We start from the raw sequence: 21558 nt of genomic DNA, 5'->3' as shown, positions 1-21558 counted from the left end.
TTGTAACTTGAATATCTGAGCATATTATTGCTTTGGTAAATTCCTGAAATGTTCATGGATATGACGTATAGAATGTTGTGCTCTATGCACTGTTTGTTCTTTCTCAAAATTAGTAAGTATGGAAAATTGATAACTATCAAGCCAGCAACGCAAGGTTTTGATTGCATAAACCCTTTTAAAAAAGACAACAATAGCAATGCTGACATTCTGAATGATCACTTTTCGTTAGTATTTACCAAAAAACCTTAGTAGGAAGTGCACATTTCGCCATGGAGGATATCAAAAATAGCATAAAAGTCCAATAACTGTCAAAAAAACATTTAACCTCATAAAGCCACTGGTCCTGATTCAATTACATCTTTTATACTGAAAGCAGCAACACACCAACTTGCTCCCATTCTTACAGAACTGTATGAAACATCACTGAACATTGGCGAAGTCACATATATTTGGAGAGATGGATATACAGTTTCACTTTTCAAAAAAAACAATATGCAGTTCGCATCGAATGAAATACCTGTATCTCTAACTTCCATCACATGCAAGGTCTCGGAACACGTTGTACATAACAGCATAATGGACTGTTGTTTGTTGCAGTCTGCCTTATGTGGTTTTTTTATTGTTTCTATCATTAATTTTCTTTTTAATTGTTTCACATCATGTCATGAAGGGGTATTTTATAGCTTTCTATGTGGTATGGGTTTGCTCATTGATGAAAGATGTACAGTGCCCTACAGTTGTTTACGTCATGTGGTCTTTGGTGAATAGTTGTCTCATTGGCAAACATACCGTATCTCCTTATTTTTATATTTTCGTTCTCACAAAACATGTTTAACCCCACTGCATTTTTGCACCTGTTAGGAACTCCAGACTTTTGTTAGTCTTGTCTATTGTTTTAATTTTGGTTTATTTATATGTTTCGGAGTTTAGTGTGACATCTTTTTTTTCGGTGAACTAGTATACATTATTGTTTAGGGGCCAGCTGAAGCTGCCTCTGGGTGCAGGATTTTTTTCTCTGTGTTTAAGACCCATTGGTGGCCTTGTGCTGTTTTCTGCTCTTTGGTCGGGTTGTTGTCTCTTTGACGCAGTCCCCATTTCCATTCTAAACTAGAACTGTATTCATCACTTTTAGTCAAAAAATTAAAAGGATGTATGATGTATATGTTAATGAGACACCATCACAACAACAAAAATAACAAAACAACATCAAGATGGCAATAATAAAATCTAACATTTTTTTTTTCATTCTTCAAAAAATCGCCATAATAAATGTGTGCAATAATTTTCAAATTCATGTTCAATTCAACATCTAATTATTTCATTAGTTTAATAACAAACAAAAAAACCAATGACAATATAAAACAAAATATCTGGTGCTTTTCTATGAAATTGAGATTTACAATAAAATGAGATTGCCTAAATACAGAAAAGAACACTGTCTAAAATCATAACCTACCTAACAAATACAGAAAAGAACACTGTCTAAAATCATAACCTACCTAACAAATACAGAAAAGAACACTGTCTAAAATCATAACCTACCTAACAAATACAGAAAAGAACACTGTCTAAAATCATAACCTACCTAACAAATACAGAAAAGAACACTGTCTAAAATCATAACCTACCTAACTATTTTGTCAAGAAGAATGATATTTTCTTAACAAGTAACAAACGTGGTCATAAACTAAAAAGTTAGCACCAGCTGCCAATCCACCTTTTATCAACCCTGGAGAAAGTCCTTTATATAGACCTTTGACACTTCCCTCTTCCTTCATTATTGTAATCATACAGTGCCAAAGTCCATTATAATGTCTAACTGCACCAAAACCTTTCCGGGCTTTCTCAAAACCCTGTATTTCTAACCTCTTCTTAATGACGTCCAGAGGGTAGATTAATGTTTTTGCAATCGCTCCTGCACTGGATCCACATACTAAGACTTCTGATACACCTACAATTCAAAAATCTGATTAAATCATTTAAATTGAGATTAAATTGTTTTGTTTGCAATGAAACCACATAAATGATATAACTAAGAAGGCCCAACTGTTAAAATAATAAAATATTGTTAAAAAACAACTTTTGGTCAAATTTCTAATTAAAATGTTTTTTGATATTTTTGTAATTTTAACCAGTTTTCAATTTCTATTTGCCTTCATGAAACTACATATAAACATTGTACAGAACATGCAAAACAAGTGCACAAATTATCTTATATTTCATCTGATTCAAACACTTGGTTATTGAAATAAAATCTTGAGTAACACTTATTTTTGAATCACAGATATCTCTGCCTCATATACTTTCCAATTTTTTCAGAAAATTGGGGATGGTAAAAGTGACAAATCCTCCACAATAGATTCAAATTTGTAGAGCGATGTAAATTTCAACCAAAAGTAAGACAGATGAAGTTAGCTACAAAAGGATGACAGTCTTCCACCATCTTTTAAGACAGGGAGTAAAACAAGAATGTGTCCATATTACATGGATGCCCCACTCACACTATCATTTTCTATGTTCAGTAGACTGTGAAATTGGGGTCAAAACTCTAATTTGGCATTATAATTAGAAAAATCATATCATAGGGAACATGTATACAAAGTTTCAAGTTGATTGGACTTCAACTTCATCGAAAACTACCTTGACCAAAAACTTTAACCTGAAGCGGGACAGACGGATGAACCGATGGACGAATGAATGGACAAACGAACAAACGAATGGACACACAGACAAAAAAACATAATGCCCATCTACTATCGTAGGTGGGGCATAAAACTTGAAACTTGTTACTCTTTGAAAACATTTTTGTAAATATTTATAAACTATTTCATGGATACTAAAGATGCATTTGTCATAGTATAAAGAATCAGAATTTTTTAAAGTCTTGATTTCATATCAACTGAAGCCTGTTTATTTATTAAAAGATGCAACAGAAATACTTTAATTTCTCTACCTGCCCTCTTACGATTGGGATTTTCAAACCATTGTCTCCACATTCTTGTGAATAAAGCAAAGAATCCAAACTGTAGACCCATCTGTGGTCCAATTTGTGCAACAGCAGCACCAAGTCCTTTGTAAAAAGCTAGGAAACCCTCTTCTTTGATCATGGTTTGAATTCCTGAATATAATGAGGAATATATCTAAAACAAAAAAGTCAAAAAAGTACACGAATCCAGCTGATAAAAAGGTAAAATGTCATGATGAAAACCAAATTTCATAGATAATTCAATACTTTTTGGAACTACTTATATAAATACATATGGATAAAACTATACAAACCAGAAGCAATGAAATCGTATTGATAAGGCAAAAAAAGATATATGCTTGTTTCCTGCATCCATGCTGTTTCAGACCCTCCAATCAAAATTTGTATTTTGTGCATTTGTGGAAAAGTTGTCTGAATCCGTCAGAAATAAAGAATAAAGTCCGTTTTGAACATTTGATTTAACTCTGACATGTTTATTTTTAACAGTTCTTCTACCAGAATAAAGTTTTTCATTCTGTTTATACCCGTTAGCTATATGAAATATATTATTACAAATTTAAAAGGAAAAATAAATATTATAATTATCCAACTTAAATCTACAGGTATAGGTGTCTTAGCAATATTGAAACACATTTGGAGGTGTGAGCTAAACGTCCATTACTGAATCAGACAATTACCAAATAAAAATGGTGTATCTAGCTTTCTTCTCTCCTAAAGTGTTCAGTAATACTTACTTACAACGGACAAGAATGACCCCGCTCGCAAAAAAAGCTTGAATCCATTTTTAGGAGTGGAAATCGAAAATGAAAGTGAGTATAACTGTTATTTTCACGAAATTTTCATAGTCCAAATCCTGTAATTTTGGCACAAATCAGCAAAGCAAAACCAGACGTAAACTCGATCTGACACTCTTCTTAGTAGACACACATACTAAACACAGCTGAATATGTGAAGTCATTTCGAAAAAAAGTCTGTATAACTGTTTGTTGCAAAATGACACATAAGGGTAAAACTATATGACCCTGACCAGTTTGTTGCGGGGCCATAAAAATAAAATAAATTCCCTACCTACCTACCCAATTTTTTCAACGTGGAGACAGGAAACAAGCATATGTATTTCTTTGGCCTAATTATTTTGGTATAACAAATGGCCATCACCAGTGTCATCCTTGTTTCAAAATGTAATACTGTGGATTCCTTTTTTTTTTGTAGGTATCAATTTTTTGTGGATAGAGAAAAAAAACATTTTGTGGGACACATAAATTCATGGATTGCTGTTTCAAAAATAAAAAAAAAATGTTGCAGATTTGTTAATTTGTGGATCTCTGTTTGAATAATAATAAAACAAAAGATAAAATAAAATTCATAGAAAATGTTTTTAAATGTCAAATCCGTGCTTGGTCATCCTAGGTTAAAGTGTTCGTTTAAAAACTTTGATCGCAAGCCAGGACAAAGGCAACTAATTATTTGTTTGTTTTACACTTTATAACTTCTTGTTGGAATTTTATAAGGTATTCAAAGCCTTTACATGTACAACTGATTATAAGTTATTTTCCCCAATCAAGACACAATAAGCAGAAAATTATTTAAAAAAAACGAAACATGCTTATGATGTTTGCAGCCCAAGCTAGAACCAAAAACATGCTTAAACATGTTAAACTACAATAAATCAAATTTGTAACCAAAAAAGCAATTTGTGTCCTCCCAGCTCCTTGTTTTAACATTTTGTTGAGTAAAATTTTATTTCGAAAAAAATATCGTTTTTTTCCAGAATAAACAAAATGACATGCTTAAACAACAAAATTTTATTTGAAATACAATTTGCGTCCTCCATTCTCCCTGTATAATTTTTTACAAAGAACTGTCGTTTTGTCCAGAATAAAGTAAACAAAAAAGCTTTAACAGCAATTTATCAAATTTTATTTGAAAAGCAAATTGTGTCTTACCCAAGCTACCTTATCAAAAGTGTGTCAATAATTTTCATAGTCGAAGGTGTGAAAATTTAATGTTCCTCTTTCTGTCATAAACAATATATCCTATGGTCAATGTCCTGTACTTAATCCTATTGATTTTTAATCTGACCAATAAACCAAATTATGACACAGTAATTAACAACTTGTCATTTCCTTGAGCAACAAATCTAGTCCTTAATACATCTATTGGTTGCCACAGCAGACTTTGTGTGAATTGCTAAGACTAGGTTCCTACCTTGTCATTTCCTTGAGCAACAAATCTAGGCCTTTTTAAAACATTTCAACCTGCTGCATTTGTTTGCACCTGTCCTAAAGTCAGGAACCTGTTGTTCAGTGGTTGTCGTTTGTTGATGTGGTTCTAAAGTGTTTCTCGTTTTTCTTTTTTTATATAGATAATACTGTTGGTTTTCCTGTTTGAATTGTTTTACACTAGTCATATTTGGGCCCTTTATAGCTTGCTGTTCGGTGTGAGCCAAGGCTCCCATTGAAGGCAGTACTTTGACCTATAATTCTTTACTTTTTACACATTGTGACTTGGATGGAGAGTTGTCTCATTGGCATTCATACCACATCTTCTTATTTTTACTTAATACATTTATTGGTTGCCACAGACTTTGTGTGAATTGCTACTCTTAGTACTTACCTTGTCATTCCCCTGAGCAACGAATCTAGTCCTTAGTACATCCATTGGTTGTGCTACAGTAATACCTATACATCCTGCTAGACCTCCACAAACAGTGTGGACTATTGGACGATGCTTCGTGGTCAACTCATGTGGACACAATCTCCAGGCTACAGAGGTCAGCAACTCAAATGATGCAAACTAAAAAACACAGAATGAGTTATGCATATTACTGAAAACTTAAATGAAATACAAAATGCTCTGTCATATGAAACTGTCTTATCATTAGGGAATGTTTTGATCAACAATGTAATAATTGACCATCTTATCTGACAATTAATACTGAGATTTCATTCAATAAAAAGCTGGCTTCAATTTGTAAAAATCAAAGCACCAAGGGCGCTATAGGCAGTTAATTATAAAACCAAAGGCAAACTTGGCAGATGTTAAGATGAATATTGTGGAAGAATTGGTGAAAATGTTTATCTCAGCTATTTCTCAAGTATCAAATAATGTTTGTATTGTAATGTTTCTGCTATCCAATCCTACCACTTTCGAAAGTTATTTCCAATTTATTTTTTAAAGATTCAATGTCTGAGATTATGCACATACACTGTCCCATATTAGGGGAGAGTTTTGTGCCAGCTAACATGTTTAACCCGCCACATTCTGTATGCACCTGTCCATAGTGAGGACCCAGGAGTTTGGTGATTGTTGATTGTTGCTGTATATATACATGTGTATCATATTTAATTTTCATAATTGCTTTGTACATTAATCAGGCTGCTTTAGTTTTATTGTTTTACATTTGTCATTTCGAGGTCGTTTATAGCTTACTATGCAGTATACATGTAGGTTTTGCTAATTGTTGCGGTCTGCATGGAGGAATATTCTTATCAGAATAATAATTTCAATAATGGTGTCCAACAGTGGTGTATGGTTTAATTCTACTATGTACATAATTGAATATGCCATATTAGTGGTTTTAGTTGGATCAGCTGGTGCCACTATGCACAATTATCTAATCATACCTGAAACTATCTGAATTGGTGTAATTTACAATAAATGCTGATGTTGTTATATTGGCCTAGCAATGATGCAACATATGGGGGGGCTAGGATGAAATTTGAAAAAAATTGGCAGGACAGGAGTTTTGAGTAAAAAAAAAAGGCAGGATGAGACACTTGCAAAAAAAAGGCAGGATGAGACACTTGCAAAAAAAAAGTCAGGATAAACTTTAAAAAAAAAAATGCAGGACGGAATATAGTGAAAAATAAAAATGCAGGACAGAGATTACAACTAAAAAAAAATGCAGGACAAAATTTTTCATCCTAGCCCCCCCATAAAAATCAAATGGTAGCTCCCTTACATCCAAGTCATTTGAATTTTGGTGGATAGTTGTCTCATTGGCAATCATACCACATCTTCTTATTTTCATAATATTTGTACTTGTCTAATCTATAATAAGCTGTTAACACAGAGACATGTTTTGCCTATTTGTTATTTTGATAATGCAAATGTTACAATTATAATAGAAATACATTAACATGTAAGCAATATTCAAAGACAATGAACCATGACTGATGGTACAGTGTTTATCAATCTCCATGGAAATGAGATGCGCCAATGCTTATACAACTGCTTACCAAATACCATTGACTTTTCATAAGTCGTTCCCTTTAAACAAACCTTAACACAAATTCAATTTCGAAGTCAATGAACCATAATGAGGGGTTGGGGGTTATATAATATCCATGGAAATGAAACTTTTAAATACCAATACATTCTCATACCAAATAGCTTTGACTTAAAATTACTGGTAATCTTAAACTGGCATAATCATAATAATCACAAACTAATTCATGTAAACTAAGTAAAAGTTTCAATGTCAATAGATCATGCATATGACTGAGGGGGAAGGACCAAATATCCTCTATGGAAATGAGACCTACTAATACTTCTACATCTGCAGGCCAATTATCATTAACCTTCCACTATTGGTTTCCCTAATACTAACCTAATCAAAAGCTAATAAATGAAATTTCAAAATAACGTTTGTTTCCAAGTAAAAAGAGCATGATTGAGGGGGCGGGGCCAAATAATCTCAATGGAAATTAGAAATGACAAAGTTTATACAACTGCACACCAAATATAATTGACCTACCACTAGTGGTTTCCCCTAAACTGACCTAATCACAAACTTATACTTGTAAGTAAAACTATGCAAAGTTTCAAAGTCAATAGACCATGACTAAGGGGGTGGGGCCAAATATTCTCCATGGTACTGTAATGAGATGTGCCTATACTAACACAACTGCTTACCAAATATCATTGACCTACCATAAACTAGACCTTATCACAAAATCACAAACTAATACATTGTTGATGCTGCCAAAACAGCATGCCTATATATATATATATATATTTGCCTTCGTGTTTATATGATCCGTTCATTCTATTTTGACTCTTTCAAAATTCAAGAGTCTGTCCTAAATTGAGGTAAATTATATGGCCTTCCAAATACCGTTTCGATTCCTAACATCACTGAAGAGACATTAATTGTCAAAATCCGGATATGGTGTACAAATTTTAGCACCTCATGTTTGCGGTATACCATCTTGTCCGCAAGTTTATTGTTTTCTGTTTGGTAATAAATAAAAAAATAAGATCTATGTTGTTACATTTTGTGATCTGTTTATTTGGCAATCGCCAATGGCAGTCAGCAGGGTTTAAGAACATCAGTTGTTCGACCTGCTAGTCAAATGAGCTTTGTTAAAATATACTTTTTCACTCATTTGGTCTTTTGGAAAATGTTGTCTGTGCTGTATTTAAACCCCTCTACCAAGAAATTTATTTTGCATGCACACGTATAAAAATTGCGGTTTTTATCCAACGCAATCATAGGTTAGAACGTTGTTTTCAATTTCGACTTGTATATATATATATGTCTCTCTGTTCGACTCTGTCAAGGCAAGACAAAAATTGCAATAAATTTTGTCCATCTGTTTTTAATATTTTCATATTCTTCATTTCTTAGATATATATATCAATGCTGCGTTCACAAATAATTCGATTTTGATTTGCATTAACTGATTTAACATAATTAATGTCCAAAAGTAAATTCTACTTCGAATTGCAATACGCATCAATATCGCTTTACTGTCCAAATGATGTTAACTTTTAATTCAATTTATCAATTAATTTGTTATAGTTTAATTCAAATTACAATTTAAAAAGTGTCCACACCAGAGTTTAATCGAATTCAATTTAATCAAATTAAATTAATTCGTATTAACAAAAAATGTATTTCTAATGAGAATTCGATATTGCAAATTAGCCAATTTGAATTAGATTTGAATTAAAAAAAGAAGAGTGTGTGAACGCAATTAGTGAATTCGATTCCCATTAGACTTTGAATTCAATTCGAAATAAAAAAAAGAAGATTGTGTGAACTCGGTTCCCATTCAATTCAAATTAAACTTATGTGTGAACAAGGCATTAAACAAGTGACAAATATGCATTCAGTAAATAATAAAATTGAAAAGAATCCACAATCAAAATACTGCTGTGTAATTATGGTAATAAGTAATTCCCCTTGGTACAATTTAACCTTACTCATTGTTACTCTTGGACTGTTAATTAGAATATAAATTAAACTAAAATATTTCATGTGTACAATGCATCAATATCATGAATTCCAACTATCTTTATATAACTTCATACAAAAAGTTTCTGATAACTTGGCATACTTCTTAGTGCACAATAATATATCTCCTTTTGTAGTAACAGTTACACAGATTCTGACATATCATGATCATAGTTCTGAAAGTACCGTTAAACAGTCTCTAAAAATTGCTAGACCGATAGGCACACTTAATAATAATAACAAATAATATTCATGTGTTGAAACTGCTGGCAAGTTTATAATAATTCCTGTCAGAAAGCTGAACCAAAACTTGTCGGACTAGTCAACACATGAGACCTGGCATAAACAATCTTCAAAGTTGATCATATACCGGTATGTAGATATACAGGTAAATACCTTCATAACATCATAGTAGTCTAGAGTTTCATTTCTATTAGGGAATTATTGTGGTGAATAGACAATCCAGTTGCTACAGAGAATCATGTATTGTACATGTATGCCTTGCCTCCTCTAGTATTAGCCATTCCCAAAGATTGGAATAAAGCTGAAATAAAAACAAATACAAATAAATAAATAATGTTTAAACTTGTTGAAAATGTTAAGACTAAGTCTAAAGTACAACGTTTGTATATCTTGCCGACTCTAAGTAAAGCTTACTTATTATTTTAATATTTATTAACAACGTTACCTCTTTTCGTATCATGCGATTTTTTTGGCAGTATTTTCATGGAAAAGTCGTTAACCAGCACCAAGTTGCACGATACGCGCGTCTGGCGTATTAAATTACAATGGTACCTTTGATACCTATTTGCTGAAAGATGCATCGAAATGATTCTAGAACACTTTACGAGTGTTTAAATATGAAAAATTCACAAGAAGAAATACTGGAAATTTGAAAAATCATTGTAAATCAAAAACAATTACGGTGTGAGACGCATCACAAATTTGTACTTAATATTTTACAAAAATATGCGATTTTGGAAGTTAAATAATGCCGTCCTATAGCAAATTATTGATAAAGTATTAATCTAAATATTGTTTGAAGCACCTTTAGCTAAATCAAAGCACATGTAGCAGTCTGTAACACCAAAGCCTGAATTAAAAACACAAAGGAAACCATCTTGAAATGACCTTGACATCGACCAATCAGATCTCTAGTTTGATTTCATTCATAAATACAACAACTTGTTTTGACAAGCATGAAGATCAGTTAAGAGATAAACGGAATAATATTAACAAGAATTACACAAATGAGCATGCATTTAATTAAGAAGATTTTAATAATCACACTCATCTCAAATAAAATTATATTATTTGTAATAATTACCTTTGTATTATCAGAATCCACCAAATTTAAAACATCCTTGATTTACGTATTGTCGACGAAGATAAAATTACCGCCAACTGAGACTTCAACTCCGTGTCATATTAGTCCCAGCCATTATACAATATTCCTGCGCTTTTTGCCATTTGTCAAATGTAAACGACTTGTAATTAGAGATTTTCGGCGATGAAATAATTCATACAATTGTTCTTTGACATTTTAGCCAAAAGCATAGGGGATAATAAACTTCATAAGGATTTCTATTGAGCACTTCTTCCTATGTGCAACTTCAAAACTTTTGGGTGGTTCGACGATCATTTAAGGTTTTTCTGCTCATATTTTTTGTAATCCAGAATTAAAAGCATGAAAAAAGTGTTTAATTAGTTATAAATAACAAAATAGCCAGCTAGATGATAACAATGGCACGTATTTCAGCATTTATTGGGTAGAACACAAATCTAGGGTGCTCGCATGAAGCAGCTTAACTGCTTAAAAAAACACAAACAAGAGCTGTCACCATAGCGGTACTAATACCCCCGTTAATGCATTTTAGTTGCTACCATGAAATTCAGTATTGAGGAAATGACATATTGAGATTTTGGGTTTTCAGCCATTCCTTTTATATAATCATTGTCTCTGTGTTAGATTGACACATGGTTACTGATGTGTGTATCTGAAAGCCCTATACTGACCCAGAATCAAAGTCTGAGGTTTATTTACTGTAAATTCTGGAACTAAAGGTCAAAGTCAAGGTCAGTCTGATGCTTCTGCATACAAAGTTTTGTCACACTAAGTGCTCCAGTACATAGATTATGCACCAAACAGGAATTGGACAATGTTTTACTAATTGTAGGGGTCAAAGGTCAAATTTAAGGTCTGAGTGACCTGCCTTTGATATGTGATACACCCCATTCCATGATGTATCAGCATACCAAGTTTGGTCAACCTAAATCATATGGTACAACAGTTATGCACAGGAAGCAAATAAGACAAGGTTTTACTATCATATAAGTCAAAGTCAGGGTCAGAGTGATCTGACTATAGTATATGACACACCACAAGCACATCATGCAACTGCATACCAAGTTTGGTTACCTTAGTTTACGGTACAAAAATTATGAGCCAGACAGGAATTGGACAAGGTTTTACTACCATAGGGGTCAAAGTTCAAAGTCAAGGTCAGAGTGATCTGACTTTGGTATATGACACACATCCAGCCTATGATGCAACTGCATACCAAATTTGGTTAGTATAAGTTTAAAGTACAAAAGTTAAACACCAGACACGAAATGGACAAGGTTTTATTAACATAGGAGTCAAAGCCGAAAGGTCAAGGTTAGAGTGAACTGACTTTGGTATACAACATACCCCCAGCCCATGATGAAACTGCATACTAAGTTTGGTTAACCTAAGTTCTATGGTACAAAAGTTATGTGCTTGACATGAAGCAGGAGAGACGGACAGACATGGCCATTCCTATATATTAGGAAAACAGAAAATACCTTATGATAAAACCCAAAGTATATAAACAGTTGCACTAGGTGCACCTGATAGCCAATCTTTAAAACAGTGAGAGCAGATAACAGTATGTAGAATAAATAAATGTTTATTTAATTGAATAAAAAAATTTCATGATTTGCAAAGGCATACTTGAGTTTTTTGAGACATATGAAATAAAGAACTGCGCCATGAGCGCATGATACACCCGTCCTTTTTTCAACAAATAAAGTTCCATAACTCTTCAATGTCATATCAAAGTGCCATATCTCTTAAACTACTAATCAGAAAAATGTAAAATTGAAAATAATTTTTTTTCTATAAAGTGTGAAATTAACTTCAGAACACCAGATTTATGTATAAAAAATTATCAAAATCTGAAGGGACCTTCCCTGTATAACCCTGTGGATTCATTTATTTTCGTGGGTACCAATTTTCGTGGATTAAGGTTAACTTGCATGTTTGTGGATTTTTGATTTCGTGGTTTTACCGAAGTCTGCATACAAGCCAATAGAAAATTTATTATTCGTTGTATATTTAATTTCGTGGTTCACCTATACCCACGAAATCCACAAAAAATGGTATCCAACAAATAATAATGAAACCACAGTATTCTTAGCCATGTCGAACATCTTGGTTGGCTGGCACAGTCATCAGACACATCTTATTAACTAGATACCCCAATAATATTGTGGAAAAGTTGGGTTAAATTTGGCCAGGTAGTTTCAGAGGAGAAGATTTTTGTAAAACTTAACGACGATGGACAGTGATGAAAAAAGCCACTTGGCCTTTTGGCCGGGTGAACTAAAAATAGAACAGATGGTGGCACATATGGACGACAGCATATCATTATAAGCCTGTTTGTTACAGGCATTTAAAACTAGAATGATGGAGGGATAGACAGACATACTCACAACAGGGTATATAAAATATGTAGTTCTATTTGTAACAATATTTGTATACCTGAGCTAGACCATATGTAACAGACAATATCTGTGCTGGAACATGCCCCTTCCACAAAGCAGTTACTCCTTCTTCTTTAATAATAGACTGGAATGCTTGTCGGATTCCCCAATACTTAGAAAATGTTGTATTTGTTGGTTTGCGTACAGGTTCAACTTGAAGCTACAAAGAATCAAAAGCTTAAGCTAATTCATGCCACAAGAAAGATAACTCCTTTTTTACACAAGGATTTGGCTCTGGCACAAGAAAAGGTATTCCAAGACACCAAACATATTTTTTATGGAACAAGCATCACATTATACAAATAAATGTATATATATCTATACCAATTGAAAAATAGTAGTTCATTTTAATTATGCAATAAATTACATGTAGCATTGACATAAACATTCATGTACAATGAATGGGATCTGTGCATCCACAATTAATTTTGTTTAAAGTCATACTTGATGAAAACTGTTATGGTGTCTGTTTCTGAAACTATTTGCATTTTTCATTAGCCATAAACTTTGGATTTGATAACAAAGTTCAAATTTGTATGAAAGGAGAATATATCCCAATTAGATCTTGCAACAGGATGCAGGGGTTTGTCCATTGTTGAAGGCAGTATTAAGTTATTAATTTTTTGTGGAAAACTTTTTTGTGGGTACCTGCAGTCTCATTAACATTTACAAACCTTACAAATCCTGTAATTCATAGCTATAGATCATTATAGCTAAATTACCTGTACATTATTGAGGTCAAAATGATAAGATGTGAAGTATTCATTTATTCTAAACATGTTCGAATAAAGAACAATTACTTATATATTCAAAGTTACAGTTAAAAGATTGAAAAGAAATAACTAATAGTGTATAGCAGGTTATTTTCGCAGGTGTAAAATTTCGCGATTTTCATTGAATAAGGTATACAAGATATTTTGGCGGATTCAAAACTTTTATACAATACCATTGCATGTGCACTTTTAAATTGGCAGATTTTATTTTGGCGATTTCGTTCTTTCCCTGAAAATAAGCAAAAATTTACATACATGGTTTGTTGAATTACACAAGGTAGACACAATGTTCAGAGGGTAACACATTGTTTGTTCAGAGGGTAACACGATGTTTTGTTTGATTTCATGTTTGAATATAGTCTCAACCAATCAAAAGTAAATCTAGCTGTCAATATTTATATACAGCATGTACAGTGGAAAGGTATCTTTTCATACATTTATTTTTTGTACCTGGAATCTTATTTTCAGAACATCAAATGGTTGGCAGACAACCCTGGCTACCAATCCAGAGAAAGCACCAACAGCTGCATACTCTCTTGATGATAGTTCATACTCTTCTGGTCTGTAGCCTACCATTTAATTGAAATAGTATATCAACATGGATGGTTGGTCACAAAAAGCAGCATCTGCAAAATTTGTTATACTCAATCTGAAACTGAGTTAAAACTGAAAATCGTTTTACTGTAAAAGCTTTGACATTTACTCATTGGTTGTGTAATCATTGACTTTAACACATTGTGTTGTGTATTTACAGTGTAATCATTGACTTTTACACATTGTGTTGTGGAATCATTGACTTTTACACATTGTGTTGTGTAATCATTGACTTTTATACATTTTGTTGTGCAATCATTGACTTTTACATGTTTACACATTGTGTTGTGTAATCATGGACTTTTATACATTGTGTTGTGTAATCATGGACTTTTACACATTGTGTTTTGTAATCATGGACTTTTACACATTGTATTGTGTAATCATGGACTTTTACACATTGTGTTGTGTAATCATGGACTTTTACACATTGTGTTGTGGAATCATTGACTTTTATACATTGTGTTGTGGAATCATTGACTTTTACACATTGAGTTGTATAATCATTGACTTTTACACATTGTGTTGTGGAATCATTGACTTTTATACATTGTGTTGTAAAATCATTGATTTTTACACATTGTATTGTGTAATCATTCGATTGACTTTTACACATTGTGTTGTGTAATCATTGACTATTACCATGATTACACATTGTGTTGTGTAATCATTGACTTTATACATTGTGTTGTGTAATCATTGACTTTTACACATTGTTTTGTGTAATTGACTTTTACACATTTGTGTTGTGTAATCATTGACTTTTAAACATTGTGTTGTGTAATCATTGACTTTTACACATTGTGTTGTGTAATCATTGACTTTCATACATTTTGTATACTGCACTCTATGTCCAATGCAGAAATAAATCCAACTTAAAAGACCTTTTAAATTTGTTTGTTTGCTGTACCAACCCAGGTCATGTTGTATTTCATGTATGAAATGATTTATATGTAATTTACAATTTTGATTTCTACTTGGTTTAAGTTTTTTAGAATACACAATGGAAAGGATACAATTAAATTGGAAATGAAGTTTGTTTCTAAATTACTAAGATTTTAAACTATCATAACAATTCCACTTATGAAACTTGAATGCCAGACAACCATCGCATGTGTTATTTCAACATGATTCAATTGGTCCTGTCAGATTTTATTTCCTTTTCATTTTTAAAAGCATAAAAGGAGAAAGGGGATAACAACTGCAATTAAAATATTTTGAAATTATTTAATCAAAATGAATTGGTATAATAATGATTCAATTATTATGTCACATGATTGATCATGTTTACAATAATTGAAAAGTGGTGCATTTAGTTATACATGTACTTAAGTAATTTGAACTTTAACGGTTTTAAATTGAACATTATAAATTCTGTAGTTTATATGACCAGAAACTATAGTCATAGTATATAAATACTACTATTGTTTGGGTTCCATTTTAAAAAAGTATATAATCTGATAATATTACAATTAAAAATGTATATTAAATGTACACTGATGTAAAGACTATTATAACAACACTTTACAGATTTCTGGAGTAAACTAATGATATGAATGAGATTGACATGTTTCGGTGCTCCTGGCAATATCATCAGGATAAAAACAAAATAGAAAACTGCACATATAAAATACATAATCATGATGTAATTATTTTCATGTCACAAGGTCACCACGTTGAGTAATTGTAAATAATAAGGGAAAGTAGGTTTGAACCAGAATGCTAAATAAATTGTGTAAGTCATCATGGTCATAGAAACAAAAATGTTTGTTGAAATTTTTCTGAAAAAGTTGGTAATTTACTAAAAAATGTATTATGGTACAGAAAAAAATCAAAGTGTTATCCTAGTTTGGGTAAAACAAACAGTGTTCAAAGTGGGACAATAACTCATTGTGTACACGTAAGTAATATAGTTATGATATACAGATATAAGAGGTCTCTAAACACAGTAGCTCCAAATGAAACTTTTCGTTATTGGAAGCCATGTTAAATATGTGAATCAGGGGGAAAAAATATGCTGCATATAAAATATAGGATATGCCAAAACACACAATTAACAGTGCCTAGTGATGACTCAAATCATCACTAGGCGCTATTAATTATGTGTTTTGGATATCCTATATTTTATATACTACATAATAACTGATTATTTTGCCTTTTGTTAGCACTTGGCATGCTTGGGGGCAAAAGGGGGATAATCATACTTTACAATTTTCTGTTACCATGGTTACATTGTACCAGTGAAGAACAAATTACAGATTGTTATGCTGTATCACTTTTTCAGCACTAGTTGGTTAATGAATGTCATGTACATGTATCATGACATGCAGTGGTGACAAGAAATAATTATAAATTGGAATAAAATGCTCCGCTGGGGCGCAGCTTGATACGACCGCAGAGGTCGAACCCTGAACAGTTGGGGCAAGTATGGACACAACATTCAAGCTTGATACAGCACTGAATTTGGATTGTAATTAAATATTTGACACAGCATAGGTTTCTGACACAGAATGAAAGTGGTCTAAGAACTTAAAAATATTTAATTTACCTATTCAAACCATATCATTATTATTTGCTTTTATATATAAATCAGAAATAACCAATTTAAAATGGTAAATTTTAAAGAAAAAAAATGAAAAAAAAATCCACTCCCCCCCAATTTTTTGTACCCCCTTATGATTCATCACCCCCAAACCCCCAAATTCAATCCCAGCCTTCCCTTTGTAGTATGGTACCTTGCAGTACAATTTCAGAGAGATCCATACACTTGAAAACAAGTTATTGTCTGGAAACTAGAAAAATGCTTGTTTTTTGGCCCCAAATTCCTAAACGTTTAGGGTAATTACCCCCAAACTCAAACCCAGCTTTCCCTTTGTGATATGGAACCTTGCAGTACAATTTCATAAAGATCCATACACTTACACACAAGTTATTGTCCTGAAACTAGAAAAATGTTTGTTTGTTTGCCCTTTTTGGCCCCTAATTCCTAAAATTTTGAGGGAATTACCCCCAAAATCAATCCCAGCATTCCCTTTGTGGTATGGTACCTTTCAGTACAATTTCAGAGAGATCCATACACTTGAACACAAGTTATTGTCTGGAAACTAGAAAAATGCTTATTTTTGGCCCCTTATTCCTAAACTTTTCGGGCAATTACCCCCAAACTCAAACCCAGCTTTCCCTTTGTGATATGGAACCTTGTAGTACAATTTCATAAAGATCCATACACTTACACACAAGTTATTGTCATGAAACTAGAAAAATGCTTGTTTTTTGCCCCTTTTTGGCCCCTAATTCCTAAAATTTTGAGGGAATTACCCCCAAAATCAATCCCAGCATTCTCTTTGTGATATGAAACCTTGTGATACAATGTCAGAGAGATCCATACACTTACACACAAGTTATTGTCATGAAACTAGAAAAATGCTTGTTTTTTGCCCCTTTTTGGCCCCTAATTCCTAAAATTTGGAGGCAATTACCCCCAAAATCAATCCCAGCATTCCCTTTGTGATATGGAACCTTGTGGTACAATGTCAGAGAGATCCATACACTTACACACAAGTTATGTCTGGAAGTTACAAAAATGCTTATTTTTGGCCCCTTTTTGGCCCCTAATTCCTTAACTTTTGGTACCATAACCCCCAAAATCAATCCCCACCTTCCTTTTGTGGTATTGAACCTTATGGTAAAATTTCATTGAGATCCATTCACTTAAACTAAAGTTAGAGTGCGAAAACTAATGTGTCTTCAGACGACGACGACGCCAACTTCATACCAATATACAACCACAAAAATTTGTTTGCGGTCGTATAAAAAGTAATGTTTTAAATCAATTAAAAAATGTTTAATACATATCACGGAGTTCAGCTTTGCCTCTAAAATTCAACTTTCAAGTTCGTTGGCATGTATATATTTACAAGAGACATTTTTAAAAAATCTTGCATTCTATACACACACGGTTACTTGCTCAAACATACTGATGTCTGCTCTTTGGTCGGGTTGTTGTCTCTTTGACATATTCCCCATTTCCATCCTCAATTTTATGCTTAAATGTTTATGGAAAAAGATGTGAAAACATAGGAATTTTATTTTATTTTTCCTTTTGGGCGTTCCTGTGAGTCAGTTTTTATCTTTAAAAATAACATTTTTCCTACATCTATAATGAGATGAATGTCTAAAGATGCCTCCTGTACACCAATGATTTGACTTTTTCAGGACTTACAATTAATTGGGAGTAACTGACTTTCAGTAGTCTCCTATTAAGAACAATTTGTGGGGGAGTCCAAATTTTTTGTTAGCTATATAATTTCATCCAATAACGGTAAAACAACCGAAAAATTAAGTAAATTCCACCACATTAGGAAATTACTAAACTGTTTATTCAACTACATTCATGACATTTGTGTACATTGAATGAAATAAAAATAAATTAAAAATAGGTGACAAGGCTAGGATTATATATTTAGATCCATTACGCAAGGTGACAAACACATTTATTCTTGCTTTTTATATATTCAGAGATTCAAGTTAGTGTGGGTCTGAGGTCAGGGACCTGTCTTTTCTACGAGAGGACTTTTCATTATTAAATTACAAAAGTCAGAGACCTATTTTTCTTTACACTGATTTTTTTACACGACCATTGATTTCTTACGGAGGACTTTTCACTTAAAAAAATTAAAATTTCAAATGTCCTGGACCTTTCATTATTTAAAGCAAATTTCAACCCCTGATATTGCTAGTGTAGTACCATAAAAAGACCCCCAATGTGAAATGATTGTTTCCTTTATTAAACTTATTTAACCCTCTTGCTAACAGATGGACACATGTCCACACTGGCTTTGCAAGAGGGACACATATGTCCATATGTATAATGTATGCAAGCAAAGCGCGAACATTTTTATTTAGTTTTTCGATGCTATCAATCAAATTATTTTTTTCAAAATTTAACACTATAAGGTATGGGGAAAATCTGGATTCAGAATATTTTTTTTTTTGTCTTTTGCATGACCACAAATATTTTTTTTCATCAAATTGGGGATCAGAATATTTTTATATAACCCCCTCCCCCTTGTAGTTAAATGGTTGTTCCCTATAGCTAATGTAATGTCATTAGGGAGTGACATAACATGTAATATATCGAATGATGTAGTAGTTTGGCACATGACGTTACAGTTGTCAAAGCTGCCTTATTTTCTGGACCACAAAAAGGCATTGGCAGCAAGAGGGTTCATAAGGTTTTGATGAGTAAAAATCTAAATACTTTGAATAGGATCTGATAAAATTTGAAAGTGCATAGTAACTGCTATCAAAAAGCAAATGACATGTCTCTGAGTGTATGCGATTTATGCTTCCGCTTTGATGTTTATAGTTTACTTGCAATACAATAATAGGCTTTATTTAAAGTGTTGATTCATTATTTGCAACAAATCATACAAACAATTTACATATATATCCTCGATCATTGGAAGTTCATGATCATTACCCTAACTCAATCAAAACGGAAGAAAAAAATCACAACCTTGGAGCAAATATTATCCACTGTGAATGTAAATATTCTTTACTTATTTGTAAACAGTCTGATACACTTTATTGATGAATAGCTACAGAAACATGGTCAGTCTGTCTATGTTACGCATTGTGACCCGATTCCGTATAATAAGTAGACATGCTTGTAAGTTCGTGACCTTTGTCTTGGACAGTGGCTTTTGCGCATGGGCAACAATATATAGGTCAGGCATATTGTATTATGTATTTGAACATTACAGAATAACTTTGAGATCAAATAACAAATGAATATCTCGATAAAAAGAGAAATTGGGACATATTTACTTTTTTATTCTCCATACAACAATTATTCTAATTTTTACATGTGACTTCCAATGGTCAATTGGAAAGTCCAGAATTACACACTTTAAACACGTTAAAGATAACTGTAACGATGTCACAATTTCATTATTGCATCAAAGTATTTTTTCATTCAATTTGCATTCAATGGCACAGGATTAAATCACTTTTATCCAGCCAATAATCGGCATGTTTTGTTTTATCAAAATACATCAAATCATTTTCTGATCTTAAAAAATCCGCTCACATACACAGAATTTAAAAAATAATACTCTTGGCCTTAAAAAAAGGAAATTGAGTGCCACATAACCTAAAAATAGATGATGACTCATTGTTGAGATGTCACTAACATTGCTGAAAGGATTTTCCCAAGAATTCAACGAAATTCTATGAGAGGAATAAAACAGTAATAGTGGAAATAAACGTTTAAGCAAATAATATGCAGGAACATACACCATGTACACAACTTATCTTTTTAAAGCAGATATTAGTGAACATGGAATGAAAAATATCGGCTTAAGTTTTTTTGAAGTAGCACGTTGCCGATGATAACTACTTCTGCATGTCGTCACGAATAAAGTGAAAATTCACAAATGTCACAAACTTACAAGCATAACGAACTTGCAATCATCGACGATAAGCTCTTACATCACAGGGCTTTGTTACAATTTGCCGGGTTTACTATCCATACGAACCCCGAAAAAAACACACTTGTAAACCCGGCAAATTGTAACAAACCCCTGTGCTTACATCATGTACATGTCGTAAGGAGCTTTTAAAACCAACAAAACCGAAAACTGATTTGCATTAATTTAAAACTATTTTTTTGTTTCAAATATTTTCTTATCTTACCTTCTTTTAAACACTGGGACAAATGGAGGTTTTATAATTTTCAAGTTCAAATTTTTGTTTGGGTTGGGAGCTCATGTGAAACGGGGATAGAAACTTGCCATCTGACGTTGACTTTTCCTGTAAGCTTCCTCCGGTTTTGGAGCACCTTGTAGTCAGACCTATATTATTATTGTAATTATTGTTACAATAATATACATTATTCATAATATAAATAAAGACATATTTGGCACCATGTATCATATGTTGTACTAGATATATCTCTGATTAAATGAATTATAATTATATATAAATCATTATTACTATTGAAATATACATGTCTCTGTTATAAATAATTTCAGAAACAATACTTCCACAAACCTCCCACTTGCTTTGACAACAACAAAAATTTCGAAACACATAAAGATAAAAAAAAGAAAAAAAAAGTTTTCCCTTTTACACAAATTTAGTTTGATATGATAAAAAATATCCCTGGAAATTTATAA

At 32.5% G+C, this 21558-nt stretch overlaps 1 protein-coding gene across 1 annotated transcript; it reads right to left on the bottom strand.

Moving 5' to 3' along the window:
* Positions 1-1308: 1308 nt before the first annotated feature.
* LOC127707994 (mitochondrial thiamine pyrophosphate carrier-like) lies at positions 1309-21149 on the bottom strand. The gene is made up of 6 exons (XM_052212781.1): positions 21077-21149; positions 14237-14412; positions 13012-13173; positions 5603-5782; positions 2954-3140; positions 1309-1951 (listed from the first exon to the last, which is right to left on the bottom strand). Exons 2-6 carry the CDS (start codon positions 14360-14362, stop codon positions 1641-1643), a joined length of 966 nt encoding a protein of 321 aa, XP_052068741.1. The 5' UTR covers positions 14363-14412; positions 21077-21149; the 3' UTR covers positions 1309-1640.
* Positions 21150-21558: the final 409 nt, after the last annotated feature.

This window comes from Mytilus californianus, unplaced genomic scaffold, assembly GCF_021869535.1.
Source record: "Mytilus californianus isolate M0D057914Y unplaced genomic scaffold, xbMytCali1.0.p SCAF_7, whole genome shotgun sequence".
Taxonomy (NCBI): domain Eukaryota; kingdom Metazoa; phylum Mollusca; class Bivalvia; order Mytilida; family Mytilidae; genus Mytilus; species Mytilus californianus.
This window is presented reverse-complemented; position numbering and strand designations above follow the sequence as displayed.